This window comes from Ochotona curzoniae, unplaced genomic scaffold (genome assembly GCF_017591425.1).
Source record: "Ochotona curzoniae isolate NIBS_2020 unplaced genomic scaffold, NIBS_Ocur_1.0 contig_4105, whole genome shotgun sequence".
Taxonomy (NCBI): domain Eukaryota; kingdom Metazoa; phylum Chordata; class Mammalia; order Lagomorpha; family Ochotonidae; genus Ochotona; species Ochotona curzoniae.
Window position 1 is genome coordinate 10,529,300 of NW_024466129.1, and position 12,778 is coordinate 10,542,077.

The window sequence follows — 12,778 nt, forward strand, 5'->3', positions numbered from 1 at the left end:
TCGAGTGGAAACAGCCAGCTTTATTGACACACCTTTCAGATTACAATACAGGTCCAACAGTATAAAAGTCACACAAATGATACACACAACAATACATTTGTTTCTTTTCCACTATGGCACTAGTACTCTTCACAAATATGCTTGACAAAGTTCCCACAGCGGTTAACGCACCAGACCAGAGTCAGTGCAGTGTGTTTTGGTGGAGAACGAGGATGAGATGGAACCCAGAGGGAAGTTGAGTCAGCCAACCGCTGGTTCCCAAATGTTAACGCACTCCCAACACACACAGCTTCACCTTCCGCCTCAGCTCGTGAGGCGCACACACACTGTGCTTAGGAAGGGTCAGTCAGCAAGGGCAGTGACAATGCTCATGCGGCCATCACTTCCGAGCGGAATGAGAAGGCACGCTGCTACTACTACACTGACCCATGCCCAAGTCCTGCAAAGTAGAGGAGACAAAAAAAAAACAAAAACCAAAGAAGTGGGTGGTTAATGACATGGCCAACCGCATGCTGCGGGATGCTGGCATCGGGGGGTCGCCGCACACTCCTACAGAGCATCAACTGCAAAATAACAGAATCAAACGTTATTCTCTCCAATCAAAGACCTGGAGGACTAAATCGTCAAGCAGAGACCTGTCAAAGCAAAGGTTTAGAGGGAATCAGGTTGTGAACAACAGTGCAAAAAAAACCACCCCAGACCTGTCCCTCCCACCCAGAGCACAATCCTACATTTTCAGCGCTAAAGAGGAGCAGGGCTGCGGCCCAGGAGCAGGTGCGGAGGGAGAGGGTGGGAAGCATAGGAGATGGACAACTCAACAGCAAAAAAAGAATGCCAGGTGGGAGAGGGGTGATGAACGTGAAGATGGTGGGCGAGGTTAGCCAAGAAAACCAAATGGAAAAGACAAGACAGGGAGGGCCTGGAGCAGGGCTCAGTGATGTGGTCTCATCAGCAGAACAACAGTGGCAAGAACAGAACAGAAACGTCCAACAGAGAACCAGTGCGAAGATGAAAACAAAACAAACAAACAAACAAACAAAAAAAAAAACCCAGAAAAACAGACTCTGTGCTTTCTCGTTGTTGTACCTGAAAATTAAAACAGTGGGATTAAAAGCCTACGTGTTCAAATCCTCACAGAGGAATCCATCCAGGATCCTATGCCTGTGAAAAGCAAAACTCAATTATAAAAACATGTGATTATCTGCTCGGCTGACAGGCTAAATGTGTGTGGCACCTGCTATCTTAAAAGGCTAGCTATTCTAAACACTGCAGAGCACAAAAACGTCAAGTCATTTTTAAGACTCGGATTCCACCTAGTTGTGTCCTTAAAATAAAAGGCAGTTGAAAGGAAAAGCACACTGCAAGAATGCCAAGGCCTTTTTTCTTTCCTGTAGAGTGTATTACATTACTAGAGAACACATAAAAAGCATACCTGTGTGCCAGTCCACACTGTGGAATATATTATAAATTAAAACAAAAAACAACCTACACATTTCTTTCAAAAAGACCTGCATTTTTTTCCTATACAACTTGTAAATTTAGTGAAACGAAACCAAACAAATCATCAATATGAGGACCTCTTTTTATCTTAGTTGGTCATAAGTAAAAGAAGCCATTAAAAAAAAAAAACCTTATTACTAAAAAGATCTGTTCTACCTGCTCATCTTAACGGAACGACTCCCTACCAACCAAACTACGACACAAAAAAGCAAGAGTTAAGATATTCAGAGCATGCTCTAGAAAAGGCTGGTTAGAAACGTGTCAACGCATGCTCCTTTCCACCCATGCTGCTACCAGACGGTATACCTGGGGATCCAATATGAATCAGGGGGTTTTGCTTTGGTTCTAGTACATAAAACCATGACCTGATGCACCTAATGAACCAGGCACCCAAAACAATAAAAATTAAGTAGGTCGCAGAAAAACCTTACAGAAAATCCTTAGGATTTAATGCTAGATCAAGGCTAAATGCCTTTGGAGAGTTCATATTTTAAAAATATTTTTAAAGTAACACTTCATAGTTTAAAAAGTCGATGGACACAGCCATTTAATACAATGAAGTATCTACACTTCCCTCTGAATGATCTAAGCTGCTGTGGCTTTCCTGGGTGAGGAGTGCAATCTTGGTCCCTTCCTATCCTGCAGCCCTCAAGCCCTTCTAATTATGTTACAATGTGTTGAAGAAACAGCAATAGCTTTCCAGCTTTTCGTCTCCCACCCTGTCTCCCCGCTCCACAGAAAGAGCTAGGTGGCCTTTAGTGTCATGAGACAAGGGCCAGGTGCATCTCAATGGGAGCAGTGAAGCCAGAACTCAGCCCTTCGGGGTGGGACAGCAGAAAACTCAAACCTGACTCCTGGGAGGGGCGTCCGGGAAGCAGCAGGGGCCAGGCCCGATGGGCACTAGGAAGGCGCCTCGGGCCAGACTGGCACTGTGTCTCTCCAAGGATGCAGAGCGCAACAGTTTCTAGGACCCTGCAAATGTCTAAGAATGACCCTGCAGCCAACACGGAGCCCCTCGCTTCTGTGCCACTAGGCAACTAAAATCTGCCTTCACCCAGGGTCCCTCCAGTGCTCTACAGCGTACTGAGCTTACCTTCCCATTACAACAGCAAGGAAATAAAAAACAAATTCAACACAATAAAACAAAAAAGAAAATCCAAAATCCAAAAGAAAAGGGCAGGTTCCTACCCCACCATCTTCATCTCTCCCACCCAGCCCTTGTCCTGTGACAGGAGCCAAGCGCGGCCCGGGGGGCGGCAGTAGCCCGCGGCAAGCATGCCCAGCACAGCAGCCACCGGCCGCAGCCTGGAATGCCTGCCCACAAGCTCTCAGCTTGACTGGGTGACCTCACCTTGCCAGTTGGTGTCAGAAGGCAGTTTACCATTAACACTTATGGGACAACTTCTCCCAGTCTGCAAGACTCCTCTTCCCTGCGGCCGTCCAGTCCTCCCTCCCCTTCACTCCAGCTCTCCAGCCTCTTTCAGGACCAAAGCCTTCTGTTTGTAGAACTTGGCAAAACATTTCTTTTGAAAGCAGATCCCTGGGTGCAGAATCTAAGCTGTCACAATTCCAAAATGCTACAGAACCGAGCTCATACAATTGTTTGTCCAGGACCTTTACAAATTACGTTAGGAACTACCCACTCCCATCCCATCCATTCTCCTCCACAGCGCAGGGGCACAGGCGCCTAAGGCACAAAACTGCCTGTCCAAAAAGGGGAGAAAACTCCCCAGCATTCTTTTAGAAAAAAGAGACAAGTCCCGCCCCCCCCCTTTTGAAGAGAATCAGGGTAAAGGTTTAACAAATGTGGCCAGACCAATGGTATGCGAGGTTAACTGTTCAGATGGATAGCTAAATGAACTTACAGTACAGTACAAAATCAAAACAACGCAAAAAGAAAGAGAAAAGCAGCTTGGTTCCACATAACCACCTACTGATTGACCTTACGAGAGATATAATGGTACTTCCTGCCCTTAAGTTTCTTGAACTTGTGAACAAATAATACACAGATCAGGGTAAATGTATTGACTTACTACCATCTTTATAAAAATCGAATATGCACACAAACACATCAACAGTCATGGAATTTTGTCCATTAAACTTTGATAAGACAACACAAAAGAACTAACAAACAGCTAAGATGTTGCAGAGTTGAAAGCATTTCCAAGAACAGTTTAATTTTAAAAGGTCCGTATGTACACAGTATGCTGAACGCGTGTGCATCTCATTTTGAATGCATGATAAAGAAAGAACAAAGATAATGGTTGCAGCAGATCTTCCACGAGGGGTCAGCTGACGTGGTCTGACTTCACTGGGAGAAGTATACCAAAAATGAAAAGAATATTACTTTCTAATTCTGCTTCTTTCCTTTTTTTGCCGTTTCCTTCATAGAAACTAGACCTTTATTCCTAGATTGTCTGGCATTGTGAGACCACTTCCAACGGCTGTGACGATCAGGGAAAGCCAGAGCTAGGCTTCGCTATTCTAAGCAGAGCTTCAGAGAGGTCCTGAAGACGTGGTGGTGGTCTTTCTGGAGCACTCTGAAAACCCTGCCTGCGCACTCGTGTGCAGACAACTACGGACACACGTCATCTGGACAAGCGCCTTCCACCTGCGCAGCATCGACGGCAGAGCCTAACGGAGACGCCAGTCTCTCTTGAATGACGGTGCACGGTCAAGATGAGTTGTGACACTAACTAGAAAAAAGTACATTTCAGTGCCTCCTTTTCAGAGACAGCAGGACAAATTTTGGTTTTAAGACAAAAGCATGTTCAGTTTATTTTAGAAAGCAGTGAAAGACTGCCAAGCCCATTTTCCTGTCCTCAATGATACGCCAAGTCAGTAAGCCTCCCACAGCCCGGTGGTACTAGTGGTTTGGATGTCCCTTCCTTAGAGCTGTTGGGCCAGCAGCCTATCATTTTAATGCAGCTCTCTAAGCACTAAGCCATACGAACTACTCTCTTAAATGTGTAACACATATGTTTCTACTTATGAATACCCTGACATGGGTAAATGCAGCCATGCCACCTGGCAGAGACACAAACTGACCCAAGGATCTTACCGCAGGCATGGGGAGGCGAGGCTGCTCACAGGGCCACCTGCTAGGGCTAGGCAGGGGTTTTTCAGAACAGAGGGGGTTAGCTACCCCGCTGAGTTTTCTGAGACAGCCTACAATGGCCCAAACTTTCCTGGAACCCAAATCTTCCCATCAACAACCACCTACGTTTTGGTAGCGTTCTTTAGGGTGTGCACTGATATTTTAGAATCAATGCTACAGCAAGTCTTTTAGAGTATGGAACACTGTTCCCTAGTTCTGAGTCTTTGCTTCAGTAACCTAATCTGAATAAATATAAAATTCCACCTGCGGATGGCAGCAGCTCCAGAATCCTGTGCCCTGGTCTCCTGAGCCCCGCCAGAAGGCTGGCAGGCCTAAGGGACACACCTGCTCCAGCCTCACCTGCGGGGTCCACTCTGGTCCTCACTGGCTTAATTCTGTTAAGAAATCAGCCATGAAATCACAGCTGTAAAATAGGACCAAAAAAGTGTGAGTCTGCCCTAGTGTAATTCACTCTGGTATACTTTAGAGCAAATCTAAAACACTGAAATTCTTGCATGAGCAGAAATACAGTAAGGCACTTTTTCAGTGTTTGCCCACGATGGATTATACTAAATGATGCTCCGCAGAGAGCTGAGTTTCAACCAGTGGAACCTCCCTAGTTCCAAAGATGATACACTTATTTGGAGCTCTGTTGTCCCTCTGAGACAACTACCCTCACAGCACACATGCCACCGAGACTGGCTTGCCAGAATGAAGAGCACTCCTCTCAGGTCCCAGGGAGGACCATGCAGCCCCTGCTGGGAAATCTGCTTTAAAAACAAAACAAAACAGCAACCAGCGAATCAAAGCAATGATGTTCAGTTTCCCAAGGAATGGCACATGTCACAGAGCCAGTGGCACAAACATGCCACCTTGAGCTGCGTTTAAAAGAGAAACTAGATCGGAGGGCTGCAGAAGGGGGCTGCCCTCCTCTGGGCTGAGGGAGCCTGATGGAACGAGTCCGCCTTTTCACCTGGTTTGGGAAGGAGTGGCTGGTTCTCAGAAGGAGGATCAGACAGCTTAAGCTTTTGGGATATGTACAAGAAGCAGAATCTGCCACTTGAAACAGCTCCACTCCCAACCACCCCGCTCATACCCTGGCTCCCCAGGATACGGAACGTCAATGAATCACCACCCAAATTTTAAACTAAGTTTTGCTTTTCTTTCCTTATTCTTTTTTTTTTTTTAATGAGAGCCTTTTGAGGGCTGAATAAACAAGTCAAGTTTGTAAGAAAAGTCTTTTTCTAGCCTGTACTGAAGATAAGTGCAACCATTATCAAATATTCTTTGCTGTGAAAAATACTTAAGGATTTGTGACGTTGGTGTTCTTGCCTCAATCTGTCACTGATCAATCATACAGTAAGATCATGAAGAACAAATGTCTACATGCACTGTGAGCACTTGGAAAACAAAACAAAACACTGGAGTTCTCCGTGTTGACAACAGAACCTGAAGCAAATGAACACCCAATTCCAGCTTGCTAGGTCCGTTAAGTACAGCTCTTCCCGGAACCAACCCTACGGCTGGCTGCCGCTGCAGACAACAGTAACGCAAGGCAAGCTCCCGGAGGCAAGCTCCCGAGGACTGCGCCGGCCGGCAGCTTCCTGGAAGCAACTCCACAGTGCGTGTGCAGCGAAGGGTCAGGCTCTGCCGCGAGCACTCACTCCACAATCAGGGCCACGTTTATGTGGGACAAATCTATCATATGCCTGTGGAAATCAAAGACACAATCAAGGTCAACTCGGCAGCCGAGTAATCGCTCCCCAGGACGGAAGAAAAATCAAGTAGAAGAGCGGGCCTGGACAATCCAGAGCTGCTACACAAATGCTGACTGCAGCCTTCAGACGAGAGCTACGGAATCAAAGGGCAAGCCCCACAGAGAAGGGCCTGACGCGCTGATGGGCGGGCTGGTCTGTGCCCATAGCAGCGGCGGCCCCGGCATAACAGGCAGTGCTACCGAGGCCTGTCCTCTGCTCCCACGCCACCGGACCGTACCTGTGGAACTTCTGCTGAAATGCCAGTGCGTGGGCTGGTTCCTTGAACTTCGCTATGGCTTTCCGCTGCTGGGGAAGCATCTGTAAACTCTGCAGGAAGAAAAGAAGGAAGCTTGAGTCTCCTCATGAAAGCACTGCTAACTCAGTAACACAGCCGAGTGCGGAAGGACACCTGGATCACGGAAACAAACCTGCTGGCTAATCTAGCCCGTCTATTCTAAGATGGTCTTAAAAGTAACTCCCATGAGCGATACTTCCTCAAAATCCAAGGGTTAAAAAGTATAATTAACATGCAGTTACTAGAATTTTCTGTAACTAAAAGATCCAAAGAAATACTGGTCCCTGCTTGGTTAACACTTGCTGTTGCACACTGAACACTAGGTGGCGCCCCGCCCTAAGTCCCTGAGCTTTGAGGTGACTGAAGCCCAGGCTCACTCAGTGCAAACCCTTCTTGCACATTCACACCACCATGCAATCTTATTAAGAAATTCATACTTACTATTGTTATAAAACATGCACATCAGTACTATTTCTTTAGCCATCTAATACTGATGACAGCTTGCTTTATCACCATCTTCTACAGTTAAGAAATATAGAATCTATAAACTCTCATTCAGAACCATCTAATCCAAGGGCCTAACCCTACAGAGTGTGAGTGTGGAAGAACGCCCTTGCACAAGTGCCCCATTCCTCATCAGGATTTACACACTTGGAGGAGGCATGTTGGAGTGCTCCTCTACGCCATCTCAAGGGTGACCGACTTAACCTAGACAACCTTCATTCTTGCTTATAATCCTTTTTTTTCTCTCTAAAACAAGCCATTTATCAATTCTAGCATTGCTTCTGCTGGGTTCTAACACAGTGACTGCTAGTTCTTTTCAGAATTGAAAAAGGAGACAAGTAGAAGAAAAAAAAAAAAAACCACCTATTCCAGCCCGCGCCGCCTCCTTCCACATGACAATCGGTCTGAGGGCTTCGCCCAGCCCTGCCTGCCTCACTTCCCGCTCAGCTGTCGCTGATGCACCCGGGCAAGCACCACAGGACGGCCCAAGCACTGGCTGAGGTCAGACTGTCCCAAGGGCAGGCCAGGGCCCTCCAGCCCGTGCCGAGCCCACGGCTCACAGCAGACAGGACAGGCCTCTAGGTTCTGTGAAAGTCAGAACCACTGGGAAGCTGTTATTTGAGTCAGAATTCTCAGCATTATTTGTTTAAAATCATCTGCCATCAGGTCCTACAAATTGTAGGACAAACTATTTTAAAACAAACTATTTTAAAACAACTTCCCCTGAGCATGGGCTGATGCCCCTGGAAACACACAAAGTGTTTATCACATGACTAAGATACTAAGATACCTCTGGTACGACTACAGTTTTGGGGCTAATTTGTCCTCATCACAGAAGGATAAAAGCTACACCTCCCATCTCTACGGAGACTGAATGTGCTGCAGAAGACCATGATTACAACCTAACTAACAGGCACAGTTTGAGAAGGGCTTTCATCTGTTCCTCTTCAGGAAATGGCATCTAAAACATGAAATCAGTTCTCATTTGATGTTCACTGCGAGACCAGGCTGCGACAGACCTGGAGCTCTGTTCACTTCATTATGCACTCCTCCTGTAAAGTCTAAATCAAGTTCCACGGCTATTAACATGTGAGGCTATTTTGGTAAATCAAGGCCAAGATAATACCTGAAAAAGTCTAAAACATCATTACCAAGATGAGGCAGAGACTGGTGCAGCACCTTAGGCTGCTGCCGGAGATGTGCCCGGCATGCACGAGTGCCTGACCCCTCCAGCTGCCTGTGAACGTGCGCCCAGCAGACAGCAGAGGGGGGGCAGAGCTGCACACTCCGGCCTTCAGTGGGCCCAAGACCCAGCTAATGTGGGCATTCAGGGTGCAATATTTCCCTTTACTTCTATCTCCTTGCCTGCCAAATTAAAAAGAAATTTGAGCAATCAAGATTATTTCAAATAAACAAGTGATTTGGCAGAACAAACAATCTGTATGTATGTATGAACCTGGGAGTAGCTGAAGCAGCTCTAAGATAACCTGTTTAGTCCAATCACTAGTGTCATAAATTTTACAACTAAGTATGTGAAAATTTCAAGATAAATGTTGAGGCAAAGGTTCTAGTATCAGGAATACCCAGATATGCTCATCTTCCTTCTCAAGCGTTGTTAAACACAGTAGGCACCATGTTTTCCACCAAGGAATGATTCAGTCTGGGAGTAGGGCAGACCTCTGGCAATGCCGCCACGCCCAGGTCACTGACCTGAATGGGCCCCACCGACATGAGCAGGCTCTTCAGCTGGGCATCCGTGGTGGACGATGAGAGCCCTTCCACAGACACCACGCAGGGCTGCGGCTTGCACTCCACCACTCGCAGGTTCTGCTTGTTTGGCATCAGGCGCCCTCGGCCCATGGGGCCTGCCAATCCTCTGCCTCTTCCATGCATGAGGGCCTGGCAAGAACAAGCGAAGAAGAACCTGATGTTCCAGTTTGGGGTTGGTCCATTGCTACTAAGATACAAAAGTGAGCTGATCACATAAGACACATCTGTTGAGACGGACCATGACAAAGTTCCCGGTCAGGCGGTTACCATCATCCTGTGGAAGATGAGAGTGTAATACAGTTCAGGTCTTGAATTCACTCCTAAGCTTTCTCAGAGGCCACACCTGTCCCACCATTTGAAGGGCCAACCAATGGGGACCCGCTACGCACACAGTCCGAGAGCCATCACACAGCCATTGCAAGCCTGAGCAGTAGGCAGCCAAGTCATCTTGTAAACATTTCTATTTGCCATCCCCTAAGCCGCAAATGTAGACTCTGCCACAAGGGTCCTAGTTACCCTTGGCTGTAAGTCATGCGCACCTGTACAGTGCTTCAACAAACAAAAAACCCTCAGAACAACTGAGCCTCCTTCCATTCCCAATCATTATTTCACCAGCTCAACGTTGCCCAGACGTACCAATTTTAGAATCTAGAATTTACATTCTATTAACCCTGAATGTAAATGGATTAAACTCATCAATCAACTATCATAGATAAGCAGATTGGATTTTAAAAAACAATCTCATGGATTTTGATTTTTAAAACTTTTTAAATTTCATCTCTTCTTTCTCTTTAAATTCTTCACTGACCTATGTATGATCTATGGATCATACAGTAGCATAATTTTCTTCAAGAAGGTTCTTGATTTTCTTTTTCATTTCTTCAGTGACACATTAGCCATCAAGTAGCATGTTATTTAACCTCATGGCATTTTTAATTTATGTTTTTCTTTCTCTTGTTGATTTTGTTTTGTGGCTTTTCATTTAAGGGGATGTACAGTAACTGTGTAACAGAGACTATCATATCCAGTAGCATGTTATTTAACTATTTGGCATTGTAAATTTCTATTTTTCTTCCTGTTGTTGATTTTGTATTGTGGCTTTTCATTTAAGGGGATATATAGTAACTGTGTAATGGAGACTGTAATATTCGGATGTGAGGATACAATGCAGTATGCCTCTCTACTTCCAGACAAAGATGGACTCTCAGTGAAACTGTTTACTATATCTTGACAATAGGATGCTGGGCTCTCTGCCGTTCTCTATGCCCACAATGATGGACATGACTGTGTATGAAGAACTTACTAGAGTGATAATACAGAAGAACTCAGTGGGCAGCGGACTTAGGCAGAATGGAAGGGAATTGTATCATAAAATAACAATACTAAAAAAATGCAAAGTTAGTATTTTCAGTATTTTTTCCTACTTAGGAAATTACAGAATTTGTACCTAACTTCTCCCCGTGAAACGCAGAACTGCAAAAGCAAGTGGAATTGGACTGTATGAGGTTTTTCAGATCTCCCATCTAATTCTGCACTAGAACTGGTAAGAAGGGATAAAAGTGAACTCCGTGGACTGGTGTAGTGTGCCAGGTTCCCACATGGGGCACTGGCACAAGTGCGGGCTACTCCACTTCTGAACCAGAGCCCAGCTAATGTACCTGGGGAAACAAGAGAGGATGGCCCGAGCATCTGGGCCTTTGCAACCACATGGGAGACATGAAAAAACCTGCTGGCTCCCGATTTGGACCAGCCCAGTTGTGGCTTGCTGCAGCCATTTGGGGAGAAAATCCGTGGATGGGGGGGTCCCTCTCTCAGAAGTCTCCGCCACCTCCTTTGAAACTCAGCCTTTCAAATAAATACATTTTTACAAAGTTTCTCCATCCATCGCAGGAAAAAACAAAAAACACCTTAGGTGGTGGTAAGAGCAGAGTGTTGTTCTCCTATAGTCTTTCTCACCACATATCAAAGGGTACCATCTAAACGAAGAGCACTTAGACTGGAACAGCCCTTGAAGACTCTGGTACTTGGGCCTGGGGTGTGACACAGTATGTTCAGGATCCAAGAGTCTGTTCAAGCCCTGAGTCTCTCTTTCTATCAGAACTCCCTGGAAAGACAGAGGATGGCCAAAGTGTTACTCATGTGGGAGACCCAGGTGCAGTTTTGGCCCCTGGTGTCAGCCTGGCCCAGTCCCAGCCATCCCAGTCTTGTTGGGAAGTGAACCTGTGGACAGCAGATCTCTGTCACTCTGCCTTTCAAATACATACATCTTTTGTTTGTTTGTTTGAAGGGACAATTACTCCATCAATAGAACCATCACTCGATGTGCCTGCACATCTACTCTGCTACAAGATGGAATCCTTTGTTCCAGCATCAGAAAATGCTCATAATACAGGAAATATAATTGGCCCTCAGTATCCCAAGACCAAAACTGAAGGATACCCAAGTTCCTTATGTAAGATGGAGAATTTTGTGTTTGCATTTCAACTACATACATCCTCCCATATACTTTCAATCCCTTGTAGGTTACTTATAATACTTAAGACAATGTAAATGTTATGTAAATAGTCGTTCCACTGTATTGTTTAGGGAAAATGACAAGAAGTTGGCATGTATTCAATACAAATCTTTTTTCTTTTATTGTATAATATTTCAATCTAGTTGGCTGGGTCCATGGGTGTGGAACTCATGGATACAGAGACCTGACTAATTTAAATCCTTCCAAGAAGCCCAGAATGATCTTCACATTAACAATTAGTGGCAACATGGGCAGGAAGCACTGGCAGGCTTCTAGTCCTTCTGGAAAAAACCCACAGCAGGTGCTACTGGTCCCCTTCCCTCACTTCCTTTTGGCACCATGGACAACTGGGGCCAGCCTTGTACCTTCAAAGTTGGCCATCCCCCTAACTCCTGTCGAGGCTGAAACAATACCCAACATTGGAATCCCAGCACATCCTTTGGCACTCCCATCCCAAAGGAAAGCGTATGGTGGGTGCCCAGGCCTCCTGCCTGACAGACTGACCAACAGGCAGGCCCAGCAGAGTTTGAAGCAAGGGCACTTGTCACTACTCAGGCGAGCACCTTCGCCTCCAAGCCCTAGGCTTCTGATCGGGTCCGCGAACTCCCTCTGTGCTTGGGGGGATCTCCTGAGACTCAGCGTTGGAAGAAAACCACGCTTCTGCGGAGGCTGCACGCCCGTGTGCTATCTGTACCCCACAGAATAGAGGCTGCCGAGTGCCCTGCAAACAACTGTACCATAACTCAGGGTGTTTTAGGGAGCTCTTACGAGGAGCACGGTGAAAATGTCACCATCTTTTCAAAGCTAAAGAAACGAAATATGAAGACTTCTTTATTAATTTGAGTACCTCTGGATGGCAAAAAGCCTCGAAATGGGTGGAGGTGGGGCAGAACCAAGCAGTACCTTCTTTGCTGGGTGAATTCCTTGGATGCTTTTGATCCCGGGAGGCACGGCTGAGTGCATGTGAGGCCCGACCGGGGGGTGCTGGGGCTGCTGAAGGCCGCCAATGGTCAGCGTCACCTTGCGGATGGGCAGCTGCCGCACTTCCGGAGGCTGAGGAAGCCGCTGGGATTGACCCTCGGGGTGAAAAAAGCCATCGCTTTCTCCTCCCTGCTGAAAGCAACAAGAGGGCATACAATTCAGTGTCTGCTCTGCCCTGCATCCACAGCTCCCTGCCCCATCAGCGAGTCCACCTTAGAGTCACCAAGACGCAAAGTTAGTCCAAACAAGTGTGAAGCTGAATTTGTGGTCTCACTGAGAGCCAGAAAGAACATTTCGCCCTGGATAACGGTTAGGTCTGAACAATATTTTTGAGACACATACACATATTTTAAAAGACT

The 12,778-nt window shown here is 46.3% G+C and overlaps 1 protein-coding gene across 1 annotated transcript in view; it reads right to left on the bottom strand.

The window, feature by feature from the left end:
- Positions 1–12,778, bottom strand: part of RBM33 (RNA binding motif protein 33) — a 120,322-nt gene continuing 107,544 nt past the window's right edge. The window contains exons 15-18 of the mRNA XM_040984376.1: positions 12,342–12,548; positions 8,864–9,052; positions 6,593–6,681; positions 1–6,306 (exon numbers count right to left, since the gene is read on the bottom strand). Of these exons, the coding sequence (XP_040840310.1) occupies positions 6,258–6,306; positions 6,593–6,681; positions 8,864–9,052; positions 12,342–12,548 (534 nt within the window). The 3' untranslated portion in view covers positions 1–6,257. The remainder of the gene's footprint in view (positions 6,307–6,592; positions 6,682–8,863; positions 9,053–12,341; positions 12,549–12,778) is intronic.